Source organism: Amblyraja radiata, chromosome 25 (genome assembly GCF_010909765.2).
Source record: "Amblyraja radiata isolate CabotCenter1 chromosome 25, sAmbRad1.1.pri, whole genome shotgun sequence".
NCBI lineage: Eukaryota > Metazoa > Chordata > Chondrichthyes > Rajiformes > Rajidae > Amblyraja > Amblyraja radiata.
Genome location: NC_045980.1, coordinates 15,303,443 through 15,321,363, shown reverse-complemented (window position 1 = coordinate 15,321,363; position 17,921 = coordinate 15,303,443). Strand labels below are relative to the sequence as shown.

The 17,921-nt window shown below is 40.1% G+C and overlaps 1 protein-coding gene across 1 annotated transcript in view; it reads left to right on the top strand.

Moving 5' to 3' along the window:
- The window catches only part of LOC116987308 (MLX interacting protein), a 58,268-nt gene that overhangs the window by 28,706 nt on the left and 11,641 nt on the right, over window positions 1-17,921 (top strand). Inside the window, exons 7-11 of the mRNA XM_033043228.1 lie at window positions 628-717; window positions 3,272-3,357; window positions 7,481-8,114; window positions 12,668-12,774; window positions 16,887-17,106. Coding sequence (XP_032899119.1) covers window positions 628-717; window positions 3,272-3,357; window positions 7,481-8,114; window positions 12,668-12,774; window positions 16,887-17,106 — 1,137 coding nt within the window. The remainder of the gene's footprint in view (window positions 1-627; window positions 718-3,271; window positions 3,358-7,480; window positions 8,115-12,667; window positions 12,775-16,886; window positions 17,107-17,921) is intronic.

The window sequence follows — 17,921 nt, the reverse complement described above, 5'->3', positions numbered from 1 at the left end:
TACTGCAACTCACTTCTCCTTGGCATCAGCTCCACCTACATCAACCGACTCCAACTGGTCCAGAACGCAGCCGCCCGACTCATCACCCACACCAAATCCTGGCATCACATCACTCCAGTCCTCAAACAACTTCACTGGCTTCCCATCTCTCACCGGATCACCTACAAAATCCTGGTCCTCACCTACAAAGCCCTCCACCATCTGGCCCCCCCATATCTCACTGACCTCCTCTCCCCCTACCAACCCTCACGGTCCCTCAGATCCACATCAGCCGGTCTCCTCTCCATCCACAAGTCCAACCTCCGCAGTTTTGGGGACAGAGCCTTCTCCAGGGCAGCTCCCAGGCTCTGGAACTCCCTCCCCCAGCTGATCCGCAATTCCGTGTCCCTCACCATCTTCCAGTCCCGCCTCAAGACCCATCTCTTCACCTCTGCCTATCCTTAGCCCCACGTCCCCCTCACTTTTCATCTGTGCTTGAATTGCCTCATATTGCGTTTTGAATTGAATTCTGTCTTTAATTTGTGTAGTTGAATTCACCATGGCCTTAAAATGTACTATCACAAAGTTCCAAATCTAGGGACTATGATTTAGGTATTGCGTATTGAAACACTCTCGTTGCTTCAACAGCTCATGCTGGCAATGCAGATATGATTCAGCCTGGACTGATCCCTCTTCAGCCCAATCTAGACTTCATGGACACATTTGAACCTTTCCAAGGTAAGATTTCTACTTGTACTTTGAAGTTAAAAGGTGGTTGTTTATGTACAGCGTAAACTAATTTATTTTACGCTATTTTTGTGGAACAGCACAGAAACACAATGTGTTCACAATGTCCGTGCCAAACATAATACCAAATCAAACTAATCCGCTCTGCTTGAATTGATCCACATCCATTCCCTGCATATCCATATGCTTATCTAAAACTCTCTTAAACACCACTATCGAATTAGCTTTCACCACCGTCCCTGTCAGTGTGTTCCAGGCACCCACCATTCTCTGTGTAAAAAAGAAAGTTACCCTGCAGATCTCCTTTATACTTTCCCCCTCTGACCTTAAAGTCGTGGCCTGCAGTCATTGGAGAAAAGAGTTATGACTGTTCACTTTTGTCATGCCTCCCCTATACCTCCATGCTCCAGAGATAACAATCCTCTCTTTATAGCTAATATCCTCTAACCAGGCAGCCTCCTGGCAAACCCGTTCTGCACCCTCTGTGTAACCTCCACATCCTTCCTGCAATGGATGACCAGAACTGCACAATTCTCCAACTGCGACCTAACCAATAAAGCTGCATCATGACTTCATGACTCGTATACTCAGTACTCTGACAGATGAAGGCAAGCATATCATACACCTTTTTAACTACTAAATATTGCTGTGATATTCTGTGTCTCCATTACAATAGCCTCCTTAGCCTTGGGATCATTACATGGTGCGCAGCTCGTCACATTTTCTTCTTCTAGAAAGTCATCCAGCTACCAGCCTTGGAGGGCATCTACCACACGCGGTGCCTCAGGAAGGCCCTCAGCATCACACCCCTGTCACGGTCTGTTTCAACTACTTCCCTCCGGCAGACGTTACAAGGCCTTCTACGCCCGAACCTCCAGACTCAGGAACAGTTTTATCCCAAGAGCTATAGCGGCTCTGAACCGGCCCAATTGAGTGCCTCCCCACCCACCCCCTTTGGACAGTCTCCCTCAGATGGTCACGTCAATCAATTCAGCTTGCTTATTTATGTATTGTATTTATTTACCTTTCTTGTACATCAGTGGAGCGGCACACTAAATCTCGTTGCACTGACGTGCAATGACAATTAAAGATATTATTATTATTATTATTATTATTATCCAGGCTCAGAGTGACGACTCCATCTATTTTTGCTTTAGCTCGGAGAAGCCAGCAGAGCAAGCAGAAGCTTGCTACTGTTGGAGATTTCTGTTAATGCAGGCATTGGTAGACAGCGTTCATCATGTAGGACTATCGCTAATGACCTCCAGAGGGCAACCTCCTGCAGTATACATGGCTGCACTCCTCCAACCTCATCTACTGCATCCATTGTTCAAGATGTGGACTCATATACATCGGCGAGACCAAACGCAGACTGGGCGATCGTTTCGCGGAACACTTCCGCTCAGCACGAGTGATCCAACCTGATCTCCCGGTTGCTGGACACTGTAATTCTCCTTCCCATTCCTACGCAGACCTTAGACATAAAGTGCTGGAGTAACTCATTGGGACAGGCAGCATCTCTGGAGAGAAGGAATGGGTGACGTTTCGGTTCGAGACCCTTCTTCAGACCTGAAATGTCACCCATTTCTTCTCTCCAGAGTGCTGCCTGTCCCGCTGAGTTACTCCAGCATTTTGTATCTACCTTTGATTTAAACCAGCATCTGCAGTTCTTTCCTACACAGACCTATCTGCCCTCGGTCTCCTTCATTGTCAGAGTGAAGCTAAATAGAAATTGGAGGAACAGCATCTCATATTTAGCTTGGGCAGCCCAGTGGTGTGAATATTGATTTCCGTTCGGTGTCTTCCCCCACCCAAGTCGCACTAGCTTCTCATTTTCTCCCTATAAACTGCTTACAATAGCCTGTTTCCTATATCATCATTATATTTTTGCATATCTTTCATTCATTGTTCGTTATCTCTCCACATCGCCATCTATATCTCTCATTTCCCTTATCCTTAACCAGTCTGAAGAATGGTCTCAACCCGAAACGTCACCCATTCCTTCTCTCCAAAGATGCTGCCTGTCCCGCTGAGTTACTCCAGCTTTTTGTGTCTATACATGGCTGGAGTTATGAAGGATCTACTAGGTCTCCTTGTATACAGGACGTCCCTCTCTGAACACTTAGCAACTTGTTTCTTGCTGCATAGAATTGTATCTCTGGGCTAATGAGAGAAGGCAACATCTTAAAGGAATTTCTAAGCCACTATCTCCAGTTTATGCACGAAACTATACAAAGTCAGGTCAGGCAGCATCTCTGCAGGATTTCTCCAGAGATGCTGCCTGACCTGCTGAGTTACTCTCGTACTTTGTGTCGTGTGGTGTATTAACCAGTATATACGGTTCTTTGTCTCAATACTTCCAGTTTAAAGACTTCAAAAGATTACATGGATGCAGATTTTTACCAAGTGTGGTGTGAACATTGCACACTATTCATAGACACATTACTTCTAATCTATTTGGATGGAATCTGTATGCTGTTGAATTTTTCCAGTTTTAGTCATTATTGGCAATGAACAATACTAAAAATGTGCTATTTAATTTCAGATTTATTTCCAACAACTCGCTTCTCCTCTCCTTTTCCGTCCGTCCCTTCGATCACCCCCCTAGGTGGCGGTAGCTCACCATCACAGGTATGATCTTTGTTTGGTCCCATAATAAGCTTCATATGAAACTCCTTTTTCTTTCTCCTGGTCCTCCTTGTATTCATCTTTTGTATTCATCTCCAGAATATCAAAACAACAATCAAAACTGTAGTAATAAAGTAGTAATAAAGCAGATTGTATCATCAGTAGCCTAATGAAGCTGTACTTTCAATATAATATTTTAAGTTATTGGGCAAGGGATGGAAAAAGAGATTGCATTACGGGTGATAGGTTTTTAACTTTTACATTGCACAGGCTGTTCAAAGTGACAGCTAATGCTCGGTTTAGCATCTGTTCTCAATCAAGCAGGTCAATTGTTTTTCACAAGTGGATTTCATCCTTTAACTAAAATCTGTGAATTTTACAACCTGTTGTAATTGATTTATTGTGATCAATTATTTTCAAGAGGACGTCTTGTTGCTCCTAAGTTTGAATAGCCAAAAACATTGCAAAATTCACAATACAGATAAATAATGATTCTGGGTTAATTTGCAAGGAAAATGTTATGCAAATATACTGTGCCCTCCATAATGTTTGGGACAAGGACCCATCATTTATCTATTTGCCTCTGTACGCCATAATTTGACATTTGCAATAGAAAAAACCCACATGTGGTTAAAGTGCACATTGTCAGATTTTAATAAAGGCCATTTTTATACATTTTGGTTTCACCATGTGGAAATTACAGCAATGTTTATACATAGTCCCCCCATTTCAGGGCACTATAATATTTGGGACACAGCAATGTCATGTAAATGAATGTAGTAATGTTTAGTATTTTGTTGCATATCCTTTGCATGCAATGACTGCTTGAAATCTGCGATTCGTGGACATCACCAGTTGCTGGGTGTCTTCTCTGGTGATGCTCGGCCAGGCCTGTATTGCAGCCATCTTTAGCTTATGCTTGTTTTGGGGGCTAGTCCCCTTCAGTTTTCTCTTCAGCATATAAAAGGCATTCTCAAATGGGTTCAGATTTGATTGATTGACTTGGCCACTCGAGAATTTACCATTTTTTAGCTTTGACAAACTCCTCTGTTGCTTTAGCAGTATGTTTGGGATCATTGTCTTGCTGTAAAATGAACTGCCGGCCAATGTGTTTTGTGGCATTAGTTTGAACTTGAGCAGATAGGACATGTCTATACACTTCAGAATTCATTATGCTACTACCATCAGCAGTTGTATCATCATTGAAGATAAGTGAGCCAGTACCTTCAGCAGTAATACATGCCCAGGCCATAACACCCCCACCACCGTGTTTCACAGATGAAGTGGTATGTTTTGGATCTTGGACAGTTCCTTCTCTCCTCCATACTTTGCTCTTACCATCACTCTGATATGTTAATCTTCGTCTCATCTGTCAGAGCTGTGGTTGCTCTTTTAAGTACTTCTTGGCAAACTGTAACCTGGCCATCCTAGTTTTGCGGCTAACCAGTGGTTTGCATCTTGCAGTGTAGCCTCTGTATTTCTGTTCGTGAAGTCTTCTGCGGACAGTGGTCATTGACAAATCCACTCCTGAAGAGTGTTTCTGATCTGTCGGACAGGCGTTTGGGGATTTTTCTTTATTATAGAGAGAATTCTTCTGTCATCAGCTGTGGTGGTCTTCCTTGACCTGCCTGTCCCTTTGCGATTAGTAAGCTCACCAGTGCTCTCTTTCTTCTTAATGATGTTCCAAACAATTGATTTTGGTAAGCCTAAGGTTTGGCTGATGTCTCTAACAGTTTTATTCTTGGTTCTCAGTCTCATAATGGATTCTTTGACTTTCATTGGCACAACTTTGGTCCTCATGTTGATAAACAGTAATAAAAATTTCCAAATGTGATGGAACGACTAGAGGAAGGACCAGGTGCTGAGAGCTCTCTTATACCTGCATTAAGGAGGCAATTAAGCACACCTGAGCAATCACAAAGACCTGTGAAGCCGTGTGTCCCAAACATTATGGTGCCCTGAAATGGGGGGACAATGTAATTTCTACATGGTGAAACCAAAATGTATAAAATAACCCTTTAATACAATCTGACAATGTGCACTTTAACCACATGTGATTATTTCAATTACAAATCTCAAATTGTGGAGTACAGAGGCAAATAAATAAATGATGGATCGTTGTTCCAAACATTATGGAGGGCACTGTAATACAGTGGCCTCCTTGGATGGTTGTTCCCTGGCAGTATTAACAAACAGCTTGCAGCTAAGGCATATTAAGTTGATTGTTTGAGTCCCATCAGTTTCAGGTGACCTGTAGGTACATGTTGCTTCTGGACTGCACCCTCTTATCCATGAACCTGTGACTCATTTTGAAAGGGCCATTCTCTTAAACAGTTTTTGGTTCAAAACAGACAGAATCCAAGCAGTTGTTCTTGGAATTCTGTTAAACTTTTGGGTGTTAGGTTTAAAAGAAACTCATAAAAAAACAATATTGTGGCCTGGAAAGGTTTCAAGGGATATGGAAAATTGAATAGTACAGCACAGGAATGGACCCACAATATTTGTGCCGAACATGATGCCATGTTAAACTGATCTCATCTGCTTGTACCTGATCCATATCCCTCTATTTCCTGCACTTCCATGTGCCTTTCCAAAAGCCTATGAAATGCCAATATTATACTGCCTCCACCACTCTGTGTAAACAAAATGTGCCCGCAATCACCATTACATTTTGCCCCTCTCACCTTATAGATATGCCCTGACCTATAACAGTGAAAAATTGAGAATCTTATCTGCATATTCTCTGTATATTCCTGGTGACTTACACTAGTCATTAACAATGTGTGCATGCTCACTTTTTGGGAAAGATTTTGCTTGTTATTCATTTTTTTCATCAAATTGACAGTAGTCCAATATCTAACATGCCTCTGGATAATTTGATAGTTCACAGTTGGTTAAGAGACAGATTTACAGGGAATACTGGACATTTGTACTCTAAAGGGTTCTATTGGAAGGATCTATTTGAAGTGAAGCTGGATGGTGACAACTGAAACTCATTACCAGCTAGAGAATATTATCATGTAAGGCAATACCTACCTACAATATCACTTGAAGGACTCCCATACAATACAAAGGAATAAAACTTTATATGGATCTCCCGAACTTGATGTAAGGATTCGAGTAACTTCACAGTGTGCCTTCACAGAGAGCTCAACAAACTACCCAGAAGGATGTATTCTGGAAATAGTCCCTATCCCTCAGCATTTTGTGATATCAGGGGAAAAGGACAGCACTGTGTGTATATGCGACATAAATTACCTTTGAAATGAACCATTGGAAACATCGTACCTCGACCATAACTTGCATGGAGCCATCTTGTACCGAAGTTTCTTCCACTCAAGTCACTTCATCAAGTCGCATTAGGACAAGCCCAGTGTAAAACAGTTATTATTTTACTGCTTTTCAAAAGATTCTCTGATCTATTGCTTTCCCTTAATGCATATAAATTCTCTCTGGAGACATAATGCATTCTTGCAATTAAAATTCTTGCAATTATTTGTATCTGAGCATACCCTGCCTCTTCTCGTGAAAATGTGAGGCAGGTATCATGGAGCAGGAAAGAGAGTTTTGTATTAACAATGGCATGTACTCACTTGTTAGATTCTTATAAATAATAGTTCAACACTCTCAACATTTCAAATGGCAGGGTTAACATAGAAAATCCAAATAATAATATTGAGATTGACACAAAATGCTGGAGTAACTCAGTGGGTGAGGAGAAATGAGTTTGGAATGTACGTAATGTAATTCATGATGAATTGTAACATAATTATATTATTGAATATGTATTTGTTGAGTATGCATTATAATACCTGCCAACATTATTGAAGATTTAAACCAAACAGATGAAGAGCTGAGCCAAGTACAAGAAGAGTATGACCCTGATCAAAAACGTTGCCTATTTCCTTCGCTCCATAGATGCTGTTGCACCCGCTGAGTTTCTCCAGCATTTTTGTCTATGTCACATTGTTTGATTGTTATTTCCATGCTTCTGGGACATTTGTTATTTATTCACTTCTTGAGGTTTGAAGCAATTGGATTGCATTGTGAGAATAATTGTGCTCAGCTGAACACAGACTCTGCATTAAAATATTTATAACCTATTATTTAATTGCTTTTTTCTAAGGAAGCCATCCTGTCTGCTAGCAATCTAACTGGTACAATCTCGTCAGTTAATATTGAGGAGGACCTAATTCCATCCCCTGCTCCTCGTTCATTGATGAACCGTGTTGATACCAACAATGACACAGCTTTTGTTGAGAATCAAGAGTTTCAACCTCAGACAGCAATTAACAACGAGGAAACATTTTTACCACTGTTTTCATCCGATGTGCCGTCATCTCAAACACCTCGAATCCAGCAGCAAAAAACGGCCAAGTCTGAAGTGCCTCCCATCATGTCTCTAAATGCTCAGACATTTGTAGGTGCAGGGAATCAGAAGTTTACTGTTTCTGCTTCTTCCCCATCACCAGCGATCACTCACACTGCCTCATCCACGTTTACGCAAATACCTGCTGCTACTACGTTCACCCAAAATCAGAATCTTCATCTTGCCACAAAACAGCAAGGAGTGCCTTGTAACGTTACTATGCAGCCACCTAAAAATCTAACACCTTTTGTTGTACCTAAAGCTGGCCCTCCTGCAGGGCTTGGCAGTAGACCTAAACAGCTACCGAAATATGTGCCTGGAAAGTCAGAGCTGGTCCCAATAGCGCCCGCTGCCTCACCAAGTGCCTTCCTCACGCAATTTTTGGCATCAGGTAAGGACATTTTGATCCTGGTTTTGATATTTTCTTTATAACTGTACAATTTGTCCTTCACATGGAAAAGTGTTTATCGTGGCAGTGAATATTTGATTTTATTACATCCTGTGCTCAGTAAAGTATTTTGTTTATTGCATGATAAGTTCTAAATTGTTGTTTTGATTTGATAAAATGCTTCCTACTAAAAATATATTACTAACAGATTTCATGTTATATGTTGTGGATTTAGTTATTAAACTTTATTTATTACCTTATAAATAAATGTTTATTAGATTTTTCTAAGAGACTTGCTTTTAACTTTAGACACACTGACAACATGTTATTAAATAAATTACAATGGTGCAACAGAATAAAGCCATTGGGCTTATTATTTCTCTTACGTTTCTTTGAAATAATTATATCCAGTGCGTTTTCTCTGCCATTACCGTGAGCTGGCACCTCTAATGTGACACATGTTTATTAATCATATTTAGCTAATAAATAACTAAGTGAATGAACTAGAACATTTATTTGTTAACGCTTATTATATTACAAGATAATGTCCCCATCATATTAATGGGGGGAAAATTGTTGATAAATGCAGCTTAATTTTGAGTTTTGTTGATTGTCATGTGTACCAAGGTACAATGAAAAAAGTTTCAACTGACATGCATACTGGCACCTTTTGCAAACTTCGTCTACAAAAAAATCGCTGATTATTCCCATGCTCTGCCCCCAGAGTAATTTTTCCCTTAATATATACATGTTGTATTCCTTTTTGAAAGTTACCATTATTTTTTTTAAATATCATTTTGTGGCTATATATTCTAGATCATATTGTGTGATAGTCTGAAGAAGGGTCCCGACCTGAATCGTCACCCATCCTTTTTCTCTAGAGATACTGCCTGACCCGCTGAGTTAATCCCGCACTTTGTGTCTATCTTATGTTCTCATGCTCCCTTTGTCCTTTGACCTGTTACTTTAAATCATGTTCAGAGTTACTGACCAACACTACTGTCAGTGGAAGCGGTTTGATTGTGTTACCTGGCGAATGTACAATGCTTCACTGATCAACTCCTCTGCCAGGTCCCTATAGCTCTCAATTCTTCAATCTTGTGCATATTTATGTCCACCTAAAATATATGTAATGGTCTGCCCTCCACCACTCTCAAAGACAGACAATTCTAGAGACTTACTACCTACTGAAGGAACTAATTTCTACGCATCTCAGTTTTAACCCTTGTACCCTTGTATGACTTCCTCACTAGTGAAGTTACTTCAGCTTCTCAAGTCTCTTCATTTAACTGACATCCCTTATCTTTGCTGCCATTCTGATGAAATTCCTCCATTTTGTTTAATAAGTGCCTGAGATTGTTTTAGTGTGATATTAAGATTTGGACACAGTTCCTGATTGAGGTATACCCAGTGATTCATCAGTTTTAACATGATTAATTGCTTGAATAATTCAACCTTTGAATGTAAATCTATTGAATCAATAATAATCCACGTTTAGGTTTGGTTCTCCTAAGTATCAAAATGTTGCAACATTGAATGGTTTAATAATTTTAAAGCCAATTTCAATTGCTGCAACATAAACTATCATTGTGTAGAATGTCCTCGTGTATCATGCAATCTTAAGACTTTTGATTTGGAAAAAATATGTTCATCAATGAGAGGAATATATCAGGTAGATGCACAGAGTCACTTGCCCAGAGCAGGTGAATCGAGGACCAGAGGCCATAGGTTTAAGGTGAAGGGGAAAAGATTTAATAGGAATCTGTGGGGTAACTTTTTCCACACAAAGGGTGGTGGGTGTGTGGACCAAGCTGCTAGAGGAAGTAGTTAGGAAGGGACTACCTCAATATTTAAGTAACAGTTTGATGGAAAGGACAGGTTTGGAGGGACATGAACCAAACATGGGCAGGTGGGACTAGTGTAGCTGGGACATGTTGGCCATCATGTGGCAAGTTGGGCCGAAGGGCCTGTTTCCCCACAATATCACTCTATGACTTTCCATATCGTCCTAATTTGGCATTATTTGAAATCTGAAAAGGTCTTAGAATTCAATTTAGAACTCATCAACTCAAATGATGAGATGCTACACAAAACTAATTTAGTATTCCATCTTGTCCTTTAACCATTCACTGCCCTCAAATCTGCAGTACAGTGGCTGCACTGCTTATTATCAATAGCCAGTTGCCAAGGCTGCTTTAATAGCACCTCCCAAAACAATTACCTTTATTGGTTTGAAGGACAAGGGCAGCAGGCACCGTTTGCCATCATATGCCCCCTGAGTACCCCCATCTGATTGTAAGTGTCATGCGTGTCACCCATTGTAATCTAAGTGTATCAGTGATTTTTGACTGCCTTACTTTATTTAAATTATTTCGATTGTAGCAAACACTACATGCTTAGCAATAATATTCAGTGTTTGAGCTGCAATATATATGTGGGATTCAATACCTAGTCATGCAGCACAGAAACCGGTTCTTCAGCCCCACTCAGCCATACCAAGACGCCATATCTAAGCTCGTACTATTTGCCCATATTTAGCCGATACAGTGCCCTCCATAATCTTTGGGACAAAGACCCATCATTTATTTATTTGCCTGTGTTCCACAATTTGAGATTTGTAATAGAAAAAAGTCACATGTGGTTAAAGTGCACATTGTCAGATTTTATTAAAGGCCGTTTTTATACATTTTGTTTTCACCGTGTAGAAATTACATCAATGTTCATACATAGTCCCCCCCATTACAGGGCACCATAATGTTTGGACACATGGCTTCACAGGCGTTTGTAATAGCTCGGGTGTGTTTAATTGCCTCCTTAATGCAGGTATAAGAGAGCTCTCAGCACCTGGTCTTCCCTCCAGTCTCTCCATCACCGTTGGAAACTTTTATTGCTGTTTATTAACATGAAGACCAAAGTTGAGCCAATGAAAGTCAAAGAAACCATTATGAAACTGAGAAACACGAATAAAACTATTAGAGACATCAGCCAAAATCAAATGTTTGGAACATCATTAAGAAGAAAGAGAGCACTGGTCAGCTTACTATTCGCAAAGGGACTGGCAGGCCAAGGAAGACCTTCACTGCTGATGACAGAAGAATTTTCTCTATAATAAAGAAAAATCCCCAAATGCCCGTCCAACAGATCAGAAACACTCTTCAGAAGTGGATTTGTCAATGAACACTGTCCGCAGAAGACTTTATGAACAGAAATACAGAGGCTACACGACAAGATGCAAACCACTGGTTTGCCACAAATAGGACCGCCAGGTTACAGTTTGCCAAGGAGTACTTAAAAGAGTAACCACAGTTCTGCAAAATAGGTCTTGTGGATAGATGAGATGAAGATTAACTTATATCAGAGTGATGCCAGGAGGAAAGTGTAGAGGAGAGAAGGAACTGCCCAAGATCCAAAGCATACCACTTAATCTGTGAAACACGGTGGGGGGGGGGGGGGTGTTATGGCCTGGGCGTGTATGACTCTGAAGGTACTGGCTCACTTATCTTCATTGATGATACAACTGCTGATGGTAGTAGCATAATGAATTCTGAAGTGTATCGACACATCCTATCTGCTCAAGTTCAAGCAAATGCCTCAAAACTCATTGGACGGCGGCTCATTCTACAGCAAGACAATGATCCCAAACATACTGCTAAAGCAACAAAGGAGTTTTTCAAAGCCAAGTCAATCACCCAATCGGAACCCAATTGAGCATGCCTTTTCTATGCTGAAGAGAAAACTGAAGGGGACTAACCCCCAAAACAAGCATAAGCTAAAGATGGCTGCAATACAGGCCTGGCAGAGCATCACCAGAGAAGACACCCAGCAACTGGTGATGTCCATGAATCGCAGACTTCAAGCTGTCCTTGCATGCAAAGGATATGTAACAACATGCTAAACATGACTACTTTCATTGACATGACATTGCTGTGTCCCAAACATTATGGTGCCCTGAAGTGGGGGGGACTATATATAAACACTGTTGTAATTTCTACATGGTGAAACCAAAATGTATAAAAATAGCCTTTATTAAAATCTGACAATGTGCACTTTAACCACATGTGATTTTTTTTAATTACAAATCTCAAATTGTGGAGTACAGAGGCAAAAAAATAAATGATGGGCCTTTGTCCCAAACATTATGGAGGGCACTGTATCTCCCTACATTTTTCCTATTCATGCACCTGTCCAAGTGTTGTTTAAATATTGTTAATAGTACCTGCCTCAACTCTCTCCTCTGAGAGCTCATTCCATATATCCACCACCTTCTGAGTGAAAAGGTTCCAATTAAATCTTCTTGAGCAGTTACTTTAGTATTTTCTGCTATTTATTTTTGATAAATATCTCAGACCTGTTGCAATATTTTAGCACTTTACTGAGGAACAACGGCATAAAAATATTGGTTTAAAACAGTATTGGTTTATCTTGCCCATAACGGCTTAATGATTAAGAGAGGGAACATAGGCTGGCTAGAATTCTCAAGAAATCTCTTTTCCTCTCTATGGAAATATTATATGCATAAATTTGGCTTAATATGACTATTATTTGGTCTTTTGCAGGCTCCAGTGCTGTTCTTGTAACCTCAACCCATTTAAAAGCTGAAGGAGTACTGACTTGTAGAGTTACCCAACCCAGTGTTGTTATCACACCAGCTGCCATTGCTACGGTAAGCTGTCCATGATTTCTTGCTTCTTCTCGGATGGATGGCGATGTGAAGGTTACGCCAGACCTATTTTAATTCTATAAACCATAGATATAGAACTACTTTACTCAAAACAAATGCACCTAGATAAATCGTGGACTGAATTCCATTGCTGGTCTGCAGAGAGAGTTTTAGTCATCAACCAGTTCTGTCCTGCAATCAATTGTCCTCTATACACTTCTTCTGGTCGAACAAAAACAACAACAATCTTAGATGATCAGTCCAACTCTGCAATGTGTTTGTTCAAACTTTTTTTTTGAGATTTTCATCTGTGATGCAATAGGTGAATAATTTTAAAAATCTTTTTGTTTCTTTGCCATTTATTTTGAACCTGAGTGGTGTGGTTGGTTAGTTTTAACATTGTAAACAAGTTGTTTTTGTTCGACCAGGAAAAGAGTGTGTATAGCAATAGTGGACAATGTATTTGTTACTTGCCGCTTTTTATCCTATTCATCATTTGGAGCACTTTCATTTAATCCCCACAACTCCTCTGCTCTCAGGGGATTCTGCTCCAGTCTCGCCAAGGTCCTGTATAATTCTTGCTCCTGTTCACCAATATACAAATCAACATACAATTTGCTGCCTTAACTGCATGCTTGCTTTTAGTGCAAGGACCCCTTTCCCTTTGTACATCAACATGTTCAAATCTGTCACCATTTCTACCAAAGTGGGTAACTTCACATTTATTCATGTTATACTGCGTCTGCCAGTTTCTTGAAGCCTCTCTGTGTTCTCCTGTGCAATCTGTTCCAGTTTTGTGATAATTAAAATCTGACATTCCTTACATTTATCCATATTATTGATATGCAACATGAATAGCTGAAAAATACAAATCTCTGGGGCATTTCACAAGTCATCTGTCAATCCAAAAAAAAAAAAGACCTATTTGTTCCTCCCCTTTTTCCCTGCGTGTCAATCAATTTTCAAATTATGTCAAATCCCAAATCCCATATGCTTTAATTTTGCACTCTAGCCTCTTCTGTGAGACTTTTTGATAATCAAAATATACCGCATCTATTGGTGGTACCAGTCACATCCTCAAAAAATAACTCCTGAAGGTTTGTCAAGCACTGTTTCCTTTCATAAATCCATATTGACTTTATGTAATTGTGTTGATGTTTTCTAAGTGGCCTGTTGTCACATCCTTCATAATAGCCTCAGCCATTTTTCCTCCAACTGATGTTAGGCTGTCAGGTCTGTAGTTTGTGGTTTTCTCTCTGCTTCCTTTTTAAATGGGGGGGGTTACATTTGACGCCTCCCTAATTGCAGAAATAGTTTTATAATCGCAAGATGTCAACCGATGCATGCATTGTTCCCTTTTTTAGTGTTCTGGGTTGCAGGCCGAGATGACTTCAGCCACATTAATTTCTCCAGCACACTTATTGTTTAAACTCGTACTACTTTCCTCTAATTTCTCCGCTTGATTCCCTAACAAAGGTCGAAAATTATCTGTGTCCTCTTCAGTGTAAACCCTCGTGAGGAAAATATTTTAAAATCTATATCGAAAATGACCCAATGTTATATTTTTTGTTAAGTTATCTTGGGGTATTCAACTATATATAAAAACATATTTTTTTCCATTCTGCTCCAATCTGTACCAGAGAAAACAAATGTTTCTCTGTTTTCTTAAATATGGTTAGTTTGAAAAGAATCTTACTCACCGTTTTACCACATTAGCTGTTTTTACCACAAAGGTAAACTCACTGTAGCTACGTATACATGTCAATCAAATGCTATTGTGTGATGTTTGGTTTCATATCTTTGAAGTTGGAAGATTTAGAATAAGATATTGGGTAGATTTCCCAAAACTCTCTGTGGAGGCTGTAACTGTTATGTGTTCCCTGAAATCCAGGGCTAAAATACCCTAAAACTGACCCCTTGATAATGTTCAGTGGGTGGGGGAATTTGTAACTTTCTGTTTCTAATGAAACCAAAAATAGACATGAAAATTAAAAAAAAAAGCAGGTGCAGGAAATCTGAAATAAAAGCAGATAATAGTGGAAACACTCATCTGGTTAGACAGTAGCTAAGGAACGAGAAATGGATTACCGATTAAGGTCAATGAACTTAATGTTTCAGATCAATAATCTGCTTTTTTTCTTAATATAATAATCCAATCTGCCCAATCTGAACAAATAAGCTCATAGTTACTGATTCATTTTTAATGAATTATGGCAGAAGAGAAACAACTATTGTGCATGGTTTATGTTGCCAGCTTGCCACACTTCTAAGATAGATATTAATTATTACCAGAATAATAATGTTTCAAAATGTATATATTTTTTAACATACACAGTTCTCAATATCAGTCCCCTGCCCTGTTTTCCATTTCTCCCTGTATGCCATCTTCCATGATCTTTCCCTTGTTTATTTTTATTCATGGAATTTTCTTGTTCAAGCTACAAGAGTCCTTTCAAACAAATAGAAAAATTACAGATGCAGAAGACCTGAGAAACGCATGCTGGATACATTTGGGTCAGTCATCATGAAGATGAACAAATGTGTTGAAGTTTCAAGTATAAACCCTTTGTCAACATTTTTCTGACGAAGGGCTTGCATTTGACACACACACAGATGCGCGCGCACACACACGCACACACACACACACACACACACACACACACACACACACCTTTTATTTCTGCACATGTCGACTGACATGAAGACCTTTTACTGATGAGTTTTCCTCCCGTTTTCATTCTGCATCAAGTGATGGTACCAGCATGCTTTGATTTGAAAACAGGCTCTCGTCAAATGACAACAAAGTTGAATTTGTACAATAATAGAATAAAATAACACTCCATTAATCCAGCACATGTGGGACTTGGTACTGAACAAGCAGATTTTCTGGACTATTGGTTGTTATTCTGTTTATACTCCTTCACGTTCACTATATTTGGATTTTACACAGTAGACAATAACACATTTTCCAGTGAACCCGGTAAATTTAACTGGTTCACAAATCATAGCCATGTCAAGTGTCACTGAAGCGTGGGTTCTAGAACTAGAGAGTTTTATGGGAGCACAGTGAACAGAAGCATGCAAGTTTAAAGAGAATCCCAGTAAGTGGGAGCACGGAAACCAGAGAGACAGCATGTGCGAGCACAGAAATCAGCTCTTAGTGTACCAGATGCTGAATGTTCGGATCTCCAAATAGCTGGATAACAGATTACTGGAGTTTTGCTGTATCTGACAATAGACAATAAGTGCAGGAGTAGGCCATTCGGCCCTTCAAGCCAGCAATGCCATTCAATGTGATCATGGCTGATCATCCACAATCAGTACCCCGTTCCTGCCTTCTCCCCATATCCCCTGACACCAAGAGCCCTATCTAGCTCTCTCTTGAAAGTATCCAGAGAACCGGCTTCCACTGCCCTTTGAGGCAGAGAATTCCACAGACTCATAAAGAGTGTTTCCTCATCTCCGTTCTAAATGGCTTATCCCTTATTCTTAAACTGTGGCCCGTGGTTCTGGACTCCCCCAACATCGGGAACATGTTTCCTGCCTCTGGCGTGTCTAAACCCTTAATAATCTTATATGTTTCAATAAGATCCCCTCTCATCTGTTGCTGGTATCAAAGTGTAGGTCTAACAAAAGGCTAATTATCATTGGATTCAGACACTTTAATAAATAGGTAACGTTGTACAATTGATTATATTAATATACGGTGAATTTTTTAAAACTTTTAAAAAGTACAATAGATTTTTGTTGAAACAAGGAACTGCAGATGTTGGTTTACCAAGGAAAGACACAAAATGCTGGTGAACTCCGCGGGTCGAGTATCATATCTGGAGAACAAGGGTAGGTAACGTTTCGGGTCAGGACCCTTCTTCAGTCTGCAGAAGGGTCCCGGCTTGAAACATCACCTATCCTTGTTCTCCAGGGATGATGCCTGACCCAATAGTATTTTGTTAATTGTTTCAGATGCTACTGGTTTTATGGTTTACTGATCAGAAATTTGCTCGTGGAACACTTTGCTTTAACTTGGTTTATTTACACTTTACAAATTTTCTTTTCAGGAATATAATTGAGATTTTGATACATTCAGCACCTTTTAATGCCTTGTCTTGTTGCAGGCCTCGGGTGTACCAGATTTCCACGGCAGTATTTTAGTTGGCCCTGCGCAACAACCAGGCGTGATGAGCTCTTCACGGCAGACGTCGCAGCCTGTTAAATCAGCCATGTCACATTTGTTTGCTACAAGTGTAGTCCCGAGTACAATACGATTGCAGCCCAAAACTGAGCAGATCACACCTCCAACTTCAAACAGGCAGGCACCTTCACCCACACCTACAAGTAAGCAGCTATCTGATTTTGGTTTTGAATGTGTCAATTTCGGCAGTGATGTAATTTAAAGAGCAAGTCGGCATTCAACTGGATTTCAAGAAATATTTCATTATTTGTTAATGCATTGAATATCAAAGTTGAACATCTAATATTCTTGCTGCTCTTCTTTGTACAGTTTTAAGATTGATGAAGATTATTTGGACTCCTCTTGAGTCCCATGGATTGATTGGTTTCCCCCCAGTATACACTCCTATATATTGTTTATTAAACCATGTTAATTCTGTGCTCCCTGAAGATGCATGGACTATGTCAATTATCCCGTGTGATACTAAACAATGCCAACCACGAGGTTAAACCGTAGCAACGTGCAGCTAACAGCTATCAGGTGGTTTCAGTCACCTGTGACATGGGGGGAGGAATCCTTCATGATTGATTGATTAAAAAAATATACAGCCTCTTTAAAAAAACCAGACTCTTCAACCCACTGACACCATGCTGACCATCAATCACCCGTTCACACTAGTTCAATGTTTTTCTAATTTTGCATCTACACACTAGGGGCAGTTTACAGCGGCCAATTAATCTGCCTTTGGGATGTGGAAGCAAAACCGGAGAACCCAGAGGAAACCCACGTGGTCACAGGGAGAACGTGCAAACTCCACACAGACAGTACCCAAGGTCAAGCTCTAACTTGGATCTCTGGAGCTGTGAGGCAGCAGCTCAATCAGTTGCGCCACTGTGCCACCTCTGAGGGTGTCAGGATTGTTGTTCCAGATGATAATGTGGGCATATTTGAGGTGTAATTGTGAATTTTAATGGAAGGC